We start from the raw sequence: 17,286 nt of genomic DNA, 5'->3' as shown, positions 1-17,286 counted from the left end.
CACTGAAAGTGTGAATAACCCTAAGTAATGATGTCGTCACCATGGGACGATAAGAATAGAACCCAAATCCCTTGACTCCCAGGCTTGTGTTTTCCACTAATTGTGCTCCTTCCTACTCATCCCGGAGCATCAAGTGTAAAGGGCTGGAGAAGGGAGTGGAGACAAAAGAGCCGAGTGTGCGAGGTGGAGGCTGCACCGACCGTCCCAAGGAATCGCCCTTTGACACTTTCCTTTTATTTTGGCTGAGCAGGATGAAAGCGGCAACCACAAACCCCTGGGACCAAGAACTGGAACTAGGTACCGCCTGCTGTGGTAACTCCCTTCCTCCTTTCAGGCCTCTCCTTTTTACCCCGGCGACCCCCCGCCTCCCCCTCCGCGCTCGGGTCCTTCAGCCCCTCAGCACAGCGCCCCAGGTGTCGGTCCGAGCGAGCCGCGCGCCCTCCCCCCGGCCCTTCCCTGGCGCCTCCCGGTGATGGAGGGATTCCTAGCGCCAAAAGCATTTCTCTTAAAAAAAAAAAAAAAAAAAGAGTGCTAGTCAAACATTATAAACGTGTTTCAAGCGCTAGGAACTTCGGCGGTGGGGACCCGGGCCTCTACCGCGTCCGCCCAGCGTGGGTCCAGGTAGCTCGTCGCGACAAAGCCAGATGGAGACAATAAGCACAGAGCGCGCCTCTACCTGCGCGCCTCTCGCTGCCCGGCCATCCCCAGGGCGAGCTCCGCGTGTGAGCACCAGCGCGCTGGGCGGAGGCGCGGCGCTCACTCGCCGCCCCGGGACTCGGCGCCCCGACTCCGCCCACCGGGGCGGGGCCAGCAGGCCGCGCCTGCGCAGTGGGCCGGCGGCGCCGCGCACTGCAAGTCCCAGAAGGCCTCGCTCCGGGGCGGCACGGCCGCCTGGCCTGCCAGGAGACCCACGCCTCCCGGCCCCACAGCGAAAGGCTCCTTCCCCTCGAAGCACAGGCTCGACCTTCTGCCTCTGCCAGGACTATGCCTGGCTCCCTCGCCGGAGTGGGGCGGAGGAGGCGCGAGCAGGAAGCCCTTGCGGGCCGGCGCGGGGCACCCGGCCGCACTTCCGCCTCCCGGGCCCCGGAAGGCAGTGCGCACGCGCTCGCGGCGCCGCCGGCGCGGCTGACTTCCGCTCCCACTGTGCCCTGCGAGCCGAATCATGGATCACACTGGTAAGGAGGCGGAGGCAGTGGGGGTCCGGGTTTCATGCCCCCTTGGCTGGTCTGGGACTGGTTGCCCAGCGGGCGAAAGCGGTTTCTCTCGCCCCGCAGCACTGCGGTGTGGCGGGGAGAAAGGGATCACGCAGACTCCTTCCCGTGCGCGGCAGGCCTGCTGCTTCCCGGCCTGTGCCCCGGTGCTATACCTCCATCCTCGGAGCCGGCAACAGCCACTTCTCTGGTGCTGCGGAGCTCGGAGCTAGGACAGTGGGAGGCGCGGGCTTCGTGGGAAGGGGAGAGTGCTGGCTCTCTTTTTTCTTCTTCAACGCGGCGGCTCTGCTCTACATTATGGGGAACTGGCGGGTGGATAACCGCTCCGAGTTGGAGAAGCCTCATTACTCTGGGAGTGGGGTTTAGCGGGAGTAGGTTGAAGACTTCCTGCTTTCAGCTTTAGGCGGGTGCTGCGGTGCTCACCTCCAGTCGTTATTGTCTCTCGGGTTCTTTGTGGACTACAGGTTAGAGAAGGCAGTTGGGTGTAGTTTTTGAAATCTTAAGCGGAGCAGCTTTTCTACTGAAGTGCAAGCATGTCCCATGCTTCGGCTGGGGTGCTTTCTCATCATTAATTGGAGCCATTTACAAAGGAGATTTTAAGAATAAGGCATTCTCATCCCTTTCTACAAGTAAGAGTGGCTGCACCCCTACATGTTATTGGCTTCTCTTCCTTGTGGTCTTTGGATATTGATTGAGTACACTGGGAGTTAGTGCTTTAGTTATATGGACCATAGCACAAGTAGGGGGGAAAGGACTTTTGCTTGAGCTTTGAATGAAATGTCCTTGATCAAATACCTACTTAATTATTTAATTGGGTGTCTGAGTGTATATATCTATATTTGTTTACTCTTTGGTGGTATTGGGGATTGACCCCAGGGTCATTCTACTTCTGAGTTACTCCCTCAGTCCTATTTCATTTTTTAATTTTGAAACAGGGTTTCACTGATTTGCTTGGAGCCTTGCTAAGTTGCTGAGGCTGGCCTCAAACCTGTGATCTTCCTGTCTCAGCTTCCCAAGTATTGGGATTACAGGCATGGTACATTTATATATGTGTTTATATTTATAGATATGTTTATGCTCAAATATGTTCATATATTTGTAGGCATGGGGATGGAAGTTTGGAATGGTAAGTGATAGGACTGAGTCCTTGTCCTCATGGAAGTTACAGTCAGTTGGGGAGGGCAGAGTCAGTTTTTTTGTTTTTTAATTAAACATTTATAGATTGTGGCCAGTGCTTTGAGGAAAAACAAATGTGTTGAAGCAGTAAGTTTTAGAAGATCTTCCAGGAAAGATAATATGTAAGCTGAAATATGTTGAATGGGAACAATCCAGCCATAGAATAAAGCAGGAGGACGAGCATTTTCAGCAAGTACGGAGGCACTGAAATTAAAAAGAAAAAATGTAGACAAGGCTATTCGGCTGTTGCCTAGTTAATAAGAGGAAAAGAGCCTACTGAAGGTGACATTGGAAAGAAAGGTATAAGCCACCTCTTTTAGGACATTGAGAGATACAGAAAACGTTTAAATTTTAGTTTAAGCGAATATGAAGCTATTGAACAAAGTAGAAGGAACATAATCTTGTACAAATACAATGGACTGTTCTGGGAAAGTGGTGTTAAGAGAGAAAAGTAAGAATAATAGGAAATAGACAATTTAGGAGGTAATTGCAGTGGACTTCCTGGAAGGGAGGCTTGTTTTAGTGAAAGTGAAGAGGGGACGTAGCTCAGTGGTAGAATGCTTCCCTGCTTTCCTAGCTTGCACAATGGCTCTGAGTTGGATCCCCAATGCTGCAAAAGGAAAAAGAGAGGAGGGAAAAAGGAAAAAGAGAGGAGGGAAGGAAATGGGCAGATGCAATAAGTATTTTAGTAGTAGAAGTCAAACATACTAATGGATTAGTTTGGAGATAAGCTAGAGAAATGCGAAATGCCTAGGTTTGTGATTTGAGCATCTTGGTAGTGTGTGCCATTAAGTTGGGGAAAATTTAGGGTTAAAACAGCTTTTTTTTTTTTAAGGTGGAGGATAGGAATTTGGAAACAAGAATTTGGTTTTGGACTGCTACATATAAGATGTGTATTGAAACATATAAAGGGAGATATCAAGTGGAGATCAGAGGAAAGATATTAACTAAAAGTACATATTTGGGAGCTAGTACCTTATAGTGGATATCCTTTAAGTGGGAATGTGGTCCTGAGTACAGAAGTGAAGTGGGCCTAAAATCAGGCTCTAAGGAACTACAGTGTTTGAAAACTGTAGAGTTGAAACTGGAATTTTGAAGGCAGAGTAGCAAGCATTCAGGTTTAAAAGGATAGTGGAATTGGGAATTAAGTCTCTGCCACAGTATAGAAACTGTTCATTATAGTAGGGAATCTGAATATGGGTGGGTGTGTAAGAGTACTTACTATCCTAGTTAAAGTTAAAAGTTTGCCTAGGGAAATAAAAGTCATCGTAACATTAAAATATTCACTAATGACTGACCATTTAAAAAAATCAGTTCCCAGTCAAATAACTTCTCTGTTTAACACTAATTTCTAATTTCTTTATGAGGCAGTGTCTTTAATGGTTCATATCAAAAGATGTATCAATTGGTATGCACTGGTTGTGAGGGAAAATGACAAACCTTGCAAAAGATTATATTTTCACAAAGTTGAACTTGCCTGGTAGTGCATGCCTGTAAATCCAGTACTTAGGAGGCTGATGCAGAAGGATCCTAGGTTTATGGCCAGCCTCATATACTTTGTGAAGCCCTCTGCAACTTAGACTGTTTCAAAATAAAAATAAAAGCTGGGCATGGTGGCCTACACTTGTAATCCCGTCATTTGGGAGGCTGAGACAGGAGGATTGCGGTTGGTGCACAGCCTCAACTACTTAATGAGGTCCTTTGTAACTCAGTCCCTGTTTCAAAATAAAGAATAAAAAAATGGGACTGGGCGTGTAGCTCATACATAGATTGCTCTGGGTTCCATCACCAGTACCGCAAGGTAAATAAGTAAATAAATGGCTGGGAATGTAGCTCAGAGGTAGAATGCCTGAGTTCAGTGTTCAGTACCGATAAATAAATAAATACTGAACTTGATCACTGCTTGAATTAAAGTCATTGTCAAATTAGGAAATGCTGGTTAACTAGTTAAAGAACTGATGACAGAACAGGCATTTCAGAAGAATGATTTTAATATCAAAGGACCATGGTCCTTATAATTGATAAAACGTTGGATTTTTTTTTTTTTTTTTTTTTTGGCAGTGCTGGGGATTAAACCCAGGACATTCTACCTCTGAGCTATACCCCCAGCGGGATTTTTTTATTATTTATATTGAAACAGTGTCTCACTAGTTGCAGAGGGCCTAAGTAGCTGAGGCTGGCAGAGACCCCAATCCTTCTGTCTCAGCCTCCCAAATGCTGGGATCACAAGCGTGCTTAACCACTCTTGGTTTTAAAATTTTTAAGAATCCCATTTTATCTTTCAAATGCAAAATGAAGGTGTTTTGTAGGAAAAATTACTCTTGGAAACTCCCAGTTAACACTTGATTCATTCTTTGATCATTCTAAGAGGTTAGCCCTTTTGTAAAAGTAACCTAAATTTTGTAAAATATTTCTTGGTTCCTTTTATGCAAATAAATCCTAATATATCTTTTTTTTAACTGTGGCTTATAAAAATGTTACTCTTCTTAAAAATGAACTCACTCCTTAGCTTTATAATTTGGAATTTGTAAGGCAAACAGCAAAAGTTTTTTGGGAGCCATAGGCTCTTGAAAATGATAGACTAGCTATATATAAGCAACAATGGAAACCTCACTTGTTCAGGGTGGCATGGAAAGGACATTAGAAGGGTTGGTATTTCCATTCACAAGTGTAAAACCCTTAAGAATCCTAATATCTGAAGGACAGCATTAGCTGTCTATAATAACTTGCTTTTTTTTTTAGTTTATTGGAAAATCAGGAATACTTTCTGATTTAAAAAAAAAAGCCATTTCTGTCATATCGGTCTTTTCTGTTGTATTGCTTGTATGTTCCATGTATTCATTCATTTATTTTTGGTACTGAAAGTTGGACCCAGAGGCCTTCTATCTCCAAGCAATCATCCCGAGCCGTATTTACTTCTATTTTGAAACAGGGACTTAATAAGTTGCTAAGGCTGGCCTTGAACCTCTGATCCTCTAAGCTTCCAAGTACTGGAATCACAGGCTTATGCCACCTTTCCTGACTGCCTGTAAGTTTTTTATGTAAGTAAGCAAATCAGTGAAATCAGATAAAATACATTAGTCAACTTCTTACTCCATTTAGTGAAGTGTTGAAAGTTGATCAGGTTGGATTTATCCTAATTAAAGATTTTAAACTGGGGTGGTGGAGCAAGTTTATAATCCCAGTACTTAGGAGGCTGAGACAAGAGGATCTGGGTTCAAGGATAGCCTCAGCTACTTACTTAGTGAGTCCCTCTACAACTTAGTGAGAACTTGTTTCAAAATAATAAAGAATTGGGCTGGGGGGGTAGTTCAGAGGTAGAATGCCCCTGGTTCAATCCCCAACACCACAAAAAAAAAAAAAAAAAAAAAGAAGAAGAAGAAGAAGAAGAAAAGATTTTAGGATTGGCTGTTATAAGAGTAGAAAGTAGAACCAGGTGTGGTGGCACAGTCTATAACCTTAGTACTTGTGAATCTGAAACAGGAGGATCACAGGTTTGAGGTCAGCCATGGCAATTTAGCAATGCCCTCAGCAATTTAGTAAAACCTGTTTCAAAATCAAAAGGGAGGTGGCGGGGGGAGGTAAAGAATTGGGCTGGGGGGTAGCTGGAGGTAGAATGACCCTGGGTTCAATTCCCAGTACCACCAAAAAAAAAAAAAGTAGGAAGTGTACCAAAAGATTACTTTAAGATAATTTAGAGGACCCATTTGAAATTTACATATTGTTCACAAAAAGTGCAGATGAGTAGGAATTTAACGTGTCTATTAACAGCCTTGGAGGTCGTTGCTGCTGGCTTACTACTTCCACATATGTCTCTACTGATATTTAAGCGAGCTGGGTTTGGTGGCACACAACTCTGATATCAGTACTTGGAAGGCTGAGACAGGAGAATCACAGGTTCATGGCCAGCCTCAGCAACTTAGCTATGCCCTCTGCTAGTGAGACCCTGTTTCAAAATTAAAAAAATAAAACAGGGCTAGGGTTGTAGCTGAGAAGTAGAATGTCCTTAGGTTCAATCAATCCCCAGTACAACAACAACAAATTACAGTTTAAAAAAAAATATCACTTGCAGCTAGGCTGGTGGCACATGCTTGTAATCCCAGCATTTGGGGGGCTGAGACAGGAGGATCCTGGTTCAAGAACAGCCTTAGCTACTTAGTGAGGCCCTTTGCAACTCAGTGAGACCTTGTTTGAAAATAAAGAGTAGAAAATAGGGCTGGGGGTGTAGCTCAGAGGCATACTGGGTCTGGGTTTCATCCCCAGTACTGCAAAAAAGAAAAGAAAAGAAAAAAAAACCTTGCATTTTCTGTTTTAGAGTATTTCCCTTTTTTCCTCTAGGTAAAGTTGAATATTTTTGTGTTATATCTTTTTATATACTTGCAAAAGGGTAACTCTTAAGCTTTATATGAATCAGTTCTTTGAAATTATAGTGGGACATGATTTAATTTATTTCATAGATAGTAACAAGTATAGACTCCAGAGACTAATAAATGTCAGTTGTTCAGAAATAGATGTTTAGAAACCTCGCATACTCCTAAAATGTAATTTTCCATTACAATGCGGACCAAGAATAATTTGATCATATGTATGTTTCTAGAAATGTGTTAGCACAAATACATTATTACTTGTTTCTCTTACTTAACCAGCACAGTAATTTTTACTATGTTCTTGAGTACTTTTTAGAAAAACCACTTTGCATTTAATGGATTAATCATTTTCCCTTAAACTGACTTCATCTTTAGATGAATTATTTAATTTTGCCTTTATTTGGGTTAGTTTTCTGTTTCCTGTTTTATTGGTTGTCCTGATATAAATTTAATAAATTTAGTAAATTTATTGAGAACCACCTACTTGGCATGCTTGATGATAACACAGATTTAGGGATAGGTTTTTATTTTTTATTTTTAAATTTTATGGTTACTTTGACAAAGGTTCTTTAGTTCATGAGGGCTATTATATGGAAATTTTTATATTAGTCTGATATTTTAAAATGGAACCAAGATCTTTAAACTTTATAATGTTAGTCATGTTTTAATACCTGTGGCAGAGTAATATTCAAAAAGAAAAACTAAAGGAAATTACAACTTTTTTTTCTAACATAGACAATGAGTTACAAGGCACTAATAGTTCTGGATCGCTGGGAGGTCTTGATGTTCGCAGACGTATTCCTATAAAACTCATCTCCAAACAAGCAAACAAAGCTAAACCTGCACCTCGAACTCAACGGACTGTAAACAGAATGCCTGCAAAGGCTCCACCTGGTGATGAAGGTAATTTGTTCAACTGTCTTTCTGTTTTATCTGACGGCATCAAATAATCTCTATAACCTTATTTCCTTATAGATCGCTTTTAAATATTTTAAATTATTTTCTCCCTTTGCAAGTTTCATTTTAAAAATTTAAATAGTGTTACAGAAAGCATAACATTAAAAGTAAAATTATGAGCCGGGTGTGGTGGTGCACGCTTGTAATCCCAGCATTCGGGAGGCTGAGACTGGAGGATCACGGTTTGCAGACAGCTTCAGCTACTAAGCGAGACCCTTCGCAAATGAGTGAGACCCTGTTTTGAAAATAGAATAAAACAAATAGGACTGGGGGTGTCGCAGAGATGGTAAAATGCTGCTAGGTTCCATCCCCAGTACTGCAAAAAAAAAGTAAAATTATCTCTACTTTCCCCATAATCCTTGTCTCCAAAGATTAATCTGAAGACTTTTTTTTTCTTCTTGGTGGTACTGGGGTTCCTGGAAACCCTTCTACCTCCGGGCTACACTCCTAGACCTATTTTTATACTTTTTATTTTGGAAACAGGGTCTCTTAAGCCAGCTGAGGCTGGCTTCAAACCTGTGCAATCCTCCTGTCTCCGCCTCCCAAGCGCGGGGATTACAAGCATGCGCCACCATGCCCGGCATCTGAAGACTTTTATATACAGAAATAATAGTTTTTTCTGAATAGCTGCCTTTTTCTTACAATGTGATTTTGTGTGTGTGTGTGTGTGTGTGTGTGTGTGTGTGTGTGTGTGTGTGTCTGTCTGTCTGTCTGTCTGTCTGTCTGTCTCAGGATGGAACCCAGGGGCATTCGACCTCCAAGCTACACCCCCTGCCCTATTTTTCATTCTTTATTTTTGAAACAGGGTCTCACTTAGTTGCAGAGGGCCTTACTATGTAGCTGTGGCTGTCAGTGAACCATGATCCTCCTGTCTCAGCTTCCCAATGCTGGGATTACAAGCATGCACTACCACGCCCGGCTTGCAATGTGCATTTTTGAGATTTTGCCTTATCAGTACATATAGGTGTATTTCATTTTAAAAAAATGGGCTTAAGTATTTCCTTAATAAATAATTTATTTAACAATTTTGTAACAGTATTTAAGTAAATAATATACATACAGCTTAATATGTATATTTTGAAGAATTTATGCTTTGTAAAAAGTTTGGACATTTAAAATCCTGATGAGATATATTTAAGAATTTGTCAGATACTATCAAATTATTCTTCAGAAGATGTGTATTAGTTTATACTCCCACACATCAATATTTGGTATTTTCAAAATATTTAACAGAATATTTTTTATACTTTTATTGAGGTTCAAAGTAATTAAAAAAATACATGCACACAGCATTTGGTATGTTTTCCTCCATATCCCACCCCATCCTCCACCCACATGTTGGTGAAATTGGTAATGATATCTTCATATTTGGATATAGCATTATTTGAATTGTTTTCCTTCATCAGGCCTCTGTCCATCCCGTCTCCTTTCCCCAGTTTCATTCATCTGTTGACAGATACCTAGGTTGGTTCCATAGGTTGGCTAGTGTGGATTGTGCTGCTGTAAACATAGGTGTATGCATGTATCACTGCTGTGTGTGGTCATGCTTGAGAGGCTGAGACAGGAATTGTGGGTTTGCAGCTAGCCTTAGCAATTTAGCAAGGCCCTCCTCAACTTATTGAGACCCCATTTCAAAATTCAGAAAAACAAAATAGGATGGGGGTGTAGCTCAGAGGTAGAATGCCTGTGAGCTCAATTTTCAGTACTGTTAAAGTGTGTGTGTGTGTGTGTGTGTGTGTGTGTGTGTGTGTGTGTGTACACATGCATTTATCACTGTTATTCTGACTTTAAATTTTTTTGGAAAGATATCCAGGAGTGGTACAGATGGGTCATATGGTGGCTCCATTCCTCCTCATTTAAGGAACCTGTTTAAATGATCTCTATAAGTGGTTGTCCTAGTTTATAATTCTACAAACCTTTAAAATTGTTTGTTTTGATATAAATTTCTTTAATTGTATTGCAGTTCTATGTTTTTCCTGTTCGTATCCTTTTTCAATTTTTCTGTTTGGCTGTCTTTTTCTGATTTTTATGAGTTCTTGGTAAAATAATATAGTTGGCTCTTTGTTACAAATTGTATATATTCTTTATGTCTTTTATTTGTAAAGAACCTAAAGATTCTATGTAGTCAGATGAGCCAAATCTGGCTCTGGTTTTTTTTTTTTTTTTTTTTTTTTGGTGGTACTAGGGGTTGAACCCAGAGGCATTCTACATTTGAGCTATACTCCCAGCTTGATTTTATTTCTTATTTGGAAACAGGATCTTGCTAGGCTGATGAGTCTCACTACTTGCTGAGGCTGTCCTTGAACTTGCAGTCGTCCCCTCAGCCTCCTAAGCACTGGGATTACAGGCATGTTCCACCACACGCAGCTACTGGCCCTGTCATAAAGCTATTGTACCACAGCCATGATGATTTACATATTGTCTGTGGCTGCTTTCACACTCTGTGGCAGAATTGAGTAATTGTTTTAGAGACACTATGGTCCACCGAGCCTGAAAAATTTACCATTTGGCCTTTTACGGAGAAAGTTTGTTGACCCCTACTTTGGGACATTTATATATTTGGATATGTTTTAAAAATGAAGTATTGCTTTATTTTTTTCTCCACAACGGCTTGCTACTCTCCCAACCTTTGAATAATCTGCTTTTTCTCACTAAATAGAAATCTTGTCATTTATATATACATATATACACATATATATATATAATAGTTCTAAAAGTAGTTGTGTCTTATTTGGAATTTTAAAAATTTGACTTTTTTCCCCCTCAGGTACTGATCAAAATAGGAAGTTTGGGGTGCCAGTATGATATCTGTACAAATATGTAGTTTTGTGATAGGAATACTGGTTGAACCACTCTGAAAGTGATAATGTACTTCTCATTTTCTTGGCCAAATGAGCTAAATGATTTTCTGGTTTTCAAGCCTTGATTTTCCTTATTTTGTTTCTGAGGCTGGCCTTGAATCTTCAATCCTCCTATCTCATCCTCCCATGTACTAGAATTACAGGCTTTATGATGATGCATTAGCTGATCTTCCTTATTTTGACTTAAATGACAGCAGCTTTTATGAGGTGTAAATGGGCCATAGAAGAACCAGGGACACTCACTGACTTTGAACTATACATTTATATTGGAGGTAATTTTTGTATCACTCTGTGTGTGTGTGTAATTTAACAGTGTGCTTTGCTTACTCTGTTTACCAGTTCTAGGGCCAAGAGTCAGGAGATGCCTGGCATCTTGGAGGGTTATATTTGCCTTCTCAGCTTTACGTTAGGTAATTGGATTCTACCTAGAATTTCCATTAGACTATTATTGGTTTTCTATTCTTTTGTATGAGATGAGAAGATTGATTGTATTGCTATCAACTTCTTAATTAGGCCAGAGAATTTGAGTCCATTTATCTCTTAAGTTTATGGATGTTTACATGTGCATTATAGGGGAGGATACTTGTAATATTTGGTCATTAACCATGAGAGGTCTTAATTGAAAGAATGAAGCCTGGTGGTGAAGGCCTGTAGTCTCACTACTTGTGGTTTTTTTTTCTTTTCTTTTTCTTTCTTTTTCTCTAGGGATTGCAGTTAAGATTCCACCTCTGAGCTACCCCAACCCTTTTTTATCTTGACACAGGGTCTTCATGAGTGTCAAGACTCTCAGCAACCTAATAAAAACCCTGTTTCAAAATAAAAAAGGTTGGTGTGTAGCTTGGAGGTATAATGTCTTTGGGTTCAATCTCCAGTACCAAAAAAAAAGTAGAGCATACTAAATGATGACCAAGATTACTGTGGGCTGGGATTTTTAAATAGTCTTGGTTCTTGTTCTGAGAAGACATCAGATGGGTTTTTCAGTGAATACGCCCATTTTTTCTTATACATATAATTCCAAAATTAAGCTTGAGGTTTTAAAAGTTAATAGGTAACACTTTTTATTCCTCAGAAGGATTCGATTATAATGAAGAAGAACGGTATGACTGTAAAGGGGGAGAACTGTTTGGAAATCAGCGAAGATTTCCTGGACACCTTTTTTGGGACTTTAAGGTATAACTACAAATGAAAAATTATTGAATAATTCAAATGCAGAATATACAAGTAATGTTTGGTATGAATTGTTAGATCTGTAACTTTTATCACATACAAATAATTTGCTTATTAATGCCCTATTTCCAAAAACATTTGAGATAGTTTTCAGTAAAGTAAAATAAAAAACCACTAATTTATTAAAGAAAAAAACTAATGGTGGGTAATATTTGGGTTTATACTAAGAAATATCTACATTGTTGTCATAACTTTAATAAGACCATTTTATTGTGTGAATTATAGATAAAATTTTTAGAACTGCTTAAGGAGGGAATTTTAATTATTTCAACAGATAAACATCTTAGGTGAAAAGGATGATACGCCAGTTCATTTCTGTGACAAATGTGGATTGCCTATTAAAATCTATGGGCGAATGGTAAGTATAATTAAATCATGTTTTGTAAAGCATTTCTGTAGAGATAGGATTCTAACTATATTTGTAACATTTTATTTTATTTATTATTATTTTTTAATGTTTTTTTTTTTTTTTTTGGTGGTACTGGGGATGGAACCCAGGGGCCTTCTACCTCCGGGCTACACTCCCAGACCTATTTTATATTTTATTTGGAAACAGGGTCTCTTAAGTCAGCTGAGGCTGGCTTTGAACCTGCATGATCCTCCTGTCTCAGCCTCCCAAGCGCAGGGATTACAAGTGTGCACCACCAAGCCCTGCTCTGTTTGTAACATTTTAAATAAGTATGAAATAGCTAAGGGAAGTTTTATGAAGGAATACCATGGTTTTAATATAATTGTTATTTTACTATTTTGTAATTGTTCAAGAGAAAACAAAATAAGATAAAAATGTTTATAGTGTTCTTTAGGAACTATTAACTAACAGGGACTGTTGAAATTTATAGGGTTTATACCTCCAGAAAGTATAAGCATATAAACATTATTTAAAAGTGGCCTAAGCTGGGCGTGGTGGCGTACCCTTGTAATCCCAGCATTCTGGAGGCTGAGACTGGAGGATCACAGTTCGTGGACAGCCTCAGCTACTTAGTGAGGCTCTCTGCAACTTAGACTCTCTTTCAAAATAAACAATAAAAAAAGGGCAGGGGATGAAGCTCAGAGGTCAGATGCCTCTGAGTTCCATCCCCAGACCCGCAAAAAAAAAAAAAAAAGTGGCCTAAGTTTTCAACACATTTTCAAAAGCCTTTTTACTTAAAAAGGTGTTAACTGTTACTTTTTATGTAGTTAATGCTTAATAAATGTTCATTTGAATAGTTCTCTGCTTTTTATGTGTAGGTCATTATGTTGACTTTTGTTATTTTTTGTGGAAATATTTTAAGTTGTTCCAGTATGCTTAACTGCAATGTCTTTGTTTACAGATTCCATGCAAGCATGTGTTTTGCTATGACTGTGCTATTTTACATGAAAAAAAAGGAGATAAGATGTGTCCAGGGTAAGATGGTCATCTTTACATTCTTATTTTTTTGTGGTATTGAGGGTGAAAACCAAGGGCATTCTATGTCTAGGCTATAACCCCAGCCTGATTTTATTTATTTATGTATGTATGTATTTATTTATTATAGTACTGGGGATGTAACCCAGGGGCATTCTACCTCTGAATTATACCCCTAGCCCTTCTTTTTTTTTTTTTTTTTTTGTGGTACTGGGGTTCCTGGAAGCCCTTCTACCTCGGGGCTACACTCCCAGACCTATTTTACATCTTTTATTCTGAAACAGGATCTCTTAAGCCAGCGCGGCCGACTTCGAACCTGCGCGATCCTCCTGTCTCCACCTCCCAAGCGCTGGGATTACAAGCGTGCGCCACCATGTCCGGCCCCCTAGCTCTGTTTTTATTCTTTATTTTGAAACAGGGTCTCACTGAGTTGCAAAGGGCCTCACTAATTAGCTGAGACTGTTTGCAAACTGTGATCCTCCTGTCTAAGCCTCCCAAATGCTGGGATTGCAAGCGTGCACCACCATGCCCGGCTTCGATTTTTTTCTTATTTGGAAACAGGGTCTCGCTAAGTTGATGAGAGACTCACTACTTGCTGAGGCTGTCCTCAAACCTGCACTCCTCCTGTCTTAGCTTTCCAAGTACAGGGATTACAGGTGTGTGCCACCACACCAGGCCTATCTTCACATTTTTAAATAGTAAAACTTGTAGTGTAATGACTTACCAGGTAAAGAATCAAATGTGTATGTAAGGCTAATCTTTCTCTGTGAGCCTTGAGTTGATATTTTTAAGATAGGATGAGGCAGACACTGACAATTCAAATTGGCTAAAATGATAACATCTGTTTACCATCATAGAATTAGTATTCTAAACCAAAAAAATGTTTTTGCTCCCCATCTCCTCATGGGCACTAGAGAGATAATGCAGTATAATGTTAGAATTGAGAACAGAAACTCTAGAATTAGAATTTTTTAGTTTGACTCTTTGTTCTGCGATACTTCTTTTTTTAATCTGTAAAATGGGGCTGGCAATTGTACCTACCTTCATGGATTATTTTTGTCATTCACTGAGATAGGTAGATAGAATCTGACATAGCACTGTGTATACATAAGCTCTTACTTTAATCATATCTAATTTTAATGTTCTGAGTACTTAGAACAACATCATGATATAGACTCAAAACAAGATAGGAAGAATTAGGTCCATTTGGGGATGGCTTTGTAGGATCCAGAATAAAGTAGGAATTCTTATATCAGTTTAGAATTCCTGATACAGAAGGCATGGGAAAGACTAAGAGAAACTTCCTTGGAATAATCATAGGCTTCCTTGAGTCCTTTTAACCTGTACTTAAAGCTACTGTAGAACCTGTGGTATTGGTTGCTAATAAAGCTATGAATTGTTATAAGGGATGATTCCCTTTTAAGGTGTAGAAAATGGGCATCACAAACCAATGATAGCTGATTTTCATGGTATATTTTGTTAGCTTTTTAAAGTAACAAATTATAAAGTATGTATTTTAGATTTAAAGAGTATTCTGTAGAATTATAACTTAAAAGAGTTAGGAAATTAGAAGTATATACCACTTGTTCAGGCTGTTTTCTCTAATATAATTGTTCTGATGTTACTACTTAAAAGGAAATTTAGTTTTCTAGATACTAAATGTAACTCTAGTAAGCACCTTACAGGTGTGGTCCTGAGCTGTTTTAGGACATAAACCTATCTGGATTAATACACCCAGATTAGGAAGTGAAGCAGTGGTAACCAGAGCTAATGTTATGTACTACTGCTATTAGACAGACAGAGACAGACAGACGACAGAGTGTGTGCGTATGAGTGAGCGCATCTAATTCTGTTGGGTGGAGTGTTTTCTGAACTTACAGCAAATTAGGAGCAAAATTAAGAAGTGTGCCAAATGGGCACTAAAGGGAAACATGGTAGTATCACCAAGGCACACCAGCCGTACAGCAGGGATGGAAAAGAGACACAACTCAAAATAGAAAAGCCGGGCATGGTGGCGCAAGCTTGTAATCCCAGCGCTTGGGAGGCTGAGACAGGAGGATCGTAGGTTTGAAGCCAGCCTCAGCTACTTAGTGAGGCTCTCAGCAACTTAGTGAGACCTTGTTTCTAAATAACATTTAAATAGCCTGGAGGTAGAAAAGATCCTGGGTTCCACCCTAAGTAGCGCGCACGCACGTGCGCACGTGCACAAGTCAAGAGTATAGAACCATTTAATACCTTAGTCATTGTTAACAGCTTGTATTTATGCATAGGTAGTGCTTAACTGGTGATTATTTTCGTTCTTTCATTTGATCTTATACTCTTAAGTAAGGTAAATTAGATATAAAAACATTTTGAGCTAAGAGTATTATTTTAACTCCATTTGACAAATCAGGACGCAAACTCAAAATGATCAAATGACATCCAAATACTAGCTAATACTAGATCCCAGATCTTTGAATTTTTAGTTCAGTCTTCTTTCCATTGTCATGAAGACTAACTTTAAAGGCAAGAATGGATTAAATAAAGAATAGTTATAATAAGCTTAAGCTAAACTTTGTGTTTTCGATTTAGAAATGTAGAAATGCATACTACTTGTGTTGTTTAATGTTAGGACACTAGTGATTAGGATGATGAAACTTACTGTTGTACCCTTGGTGCATCTTCCGCTTAGTATTATTCCCTCAACAAGTACTTCTCAGTGATACTATACAAGCTTCAATTCTGTGATTGTAAGTGATGGGTCTTTTGCTTTGTCCTTTTTTTGGCAAATGGATAAAAAATACAGAATTGTTTGAGAAACTTAGATGAATTCTAGGTCTTGAGAAATATAAGGTCTCCTTTTAAGACATAATCTATTTGATAATACCACTAAGAATTCTGAGGTTGACAGGAATGCTGAAGAGTAGTAGCTAAAATGGAAAAGATTAAAGGTTTGTTTAGAGTAACTAAAACTGATTTGTGACATTTTGCTATGTTTTATGTAACATTTCCGATGTAGACATTTTAAAACAAATGCATCATTTTTGCATCGCTTTTAATAAATCACACTTTCCCCCTTCTAATTCAGCTGTAGCGATCCTGTGCAGCGAATTGAACAGTGTACACGAGGCTCTCTCTTCATGTGTAGCATTGTTCAAGGGTGCAAGAGAACATATTTGTCTCAGAGAGACTTACAGGCTCATATCAACCATCGCCATATGAGAGCTGGGAAACCTGTTACCCGTGCTTCGCTTGAAAATGTTCATCCTCCAATCGCCCCCCCACCAGCTGACATCCCTGATCGTTTTATAATGCCTCCAGACAAGCACCATATGAGTCATATTCCGCCAAAGCAGCACATCATGATGCCACCACCTCCTTTGCAGCATGTGCCGCATGAGCACTATAATCAGCCACATGAGGATATCCGTGCTCCTCCCGCAGAACTGTCCATGGCTCCACCTCCACCTCGTTCGGTCAGTCAGGAAACCTTTCGTATTTCAACAAGAAAACACAGCAATTTAATTACCGTCCCTATTCAGGATGACTCAAATTCAGGTGCTAGAGAACCACCACCTCCTGCCCCAGCACCTGCTCACCATCATCCTGAATATCAGGGTCAACCAGTGGTATCGCACCCTCATCATATTATGCCTCCACAGCAACATTACGCACCACCCCCACCTCCTCCACCACCAATAAGCCATCCAATGCCACATCCTCCCCAGGCCGCAGGTACGCCTCACTTGGTGTACAGCCAAGCTCCACCTCCACCAATGACCTCTGCTCCACCACCAATAACCCCTCCCCCTGGACATATCATTGCCCAGATGCCACCTTATATGAGCCATCCTCCTCCAGGACCTCCCCCGCCTCAACATGGTGGTCCACCTGTAACTGCTCCCCCTCCTCACCATTATAATCCTAATTCTTTACCCCAGTTTACCGAAGATCAAGGAACTCTGAGCCCTCCATTTACACAGCCGGGGGGAATGAGTCCTGGTATATGGCCTGCACCGAGAGGGCCACCTCCTCCTCCACGAATGCAGGGTCCGCCTTCTCAAACCCCACTTCCTGGACCACATCATCCAGATCAGACGAGATATAGACCGTATTACCAATGA

The 17,286-nt window shown here is 40.3% G+C and overlaps 1 protein-coding gene across 1 annotated transcript; it reads left to right on the top strand.

Moving 5' to 3' along the window:
• Positions 1-251: 251 nt before the first annotated feature.
• On the top strand, positions 252-17,286 carry CBLL1 (Cbl proto-oncogene like 1; the record flags this gene model as incomplete). The annotated part of the gene is made up of 6 exons (XM_080700950.1): positions 252-297; positions 7,490-7,657; positions 11,642-11,742; positions 12,074-12,157; positions 13,110-13,183; positions 16,251-17,286. The coding sequence occupies 6 exons, from the start codon at positions 252-254 to the stop codon at positions 17,284-17,286; spliced, it is 1,509 nt and encodes a 502-aa protein (XP_080557076.1).

This window comes from Muscardinus avellanarius, assembly GCF_963383645.1.
Source record: "Muscardinus avellanarius genome assembly, chromosome: 9".
Classification (NCBI taxonomy): Eukaryota; Metazoa; Chordata; class Mammalia; order Rodentia; family Gliridae; genus Muscardinus; species Muscardinus avellanarius.
Note: the sequence above shows the minus strand (reverse complement) of the source record. Positions and strands in the feature narration are given on the sequence as shown.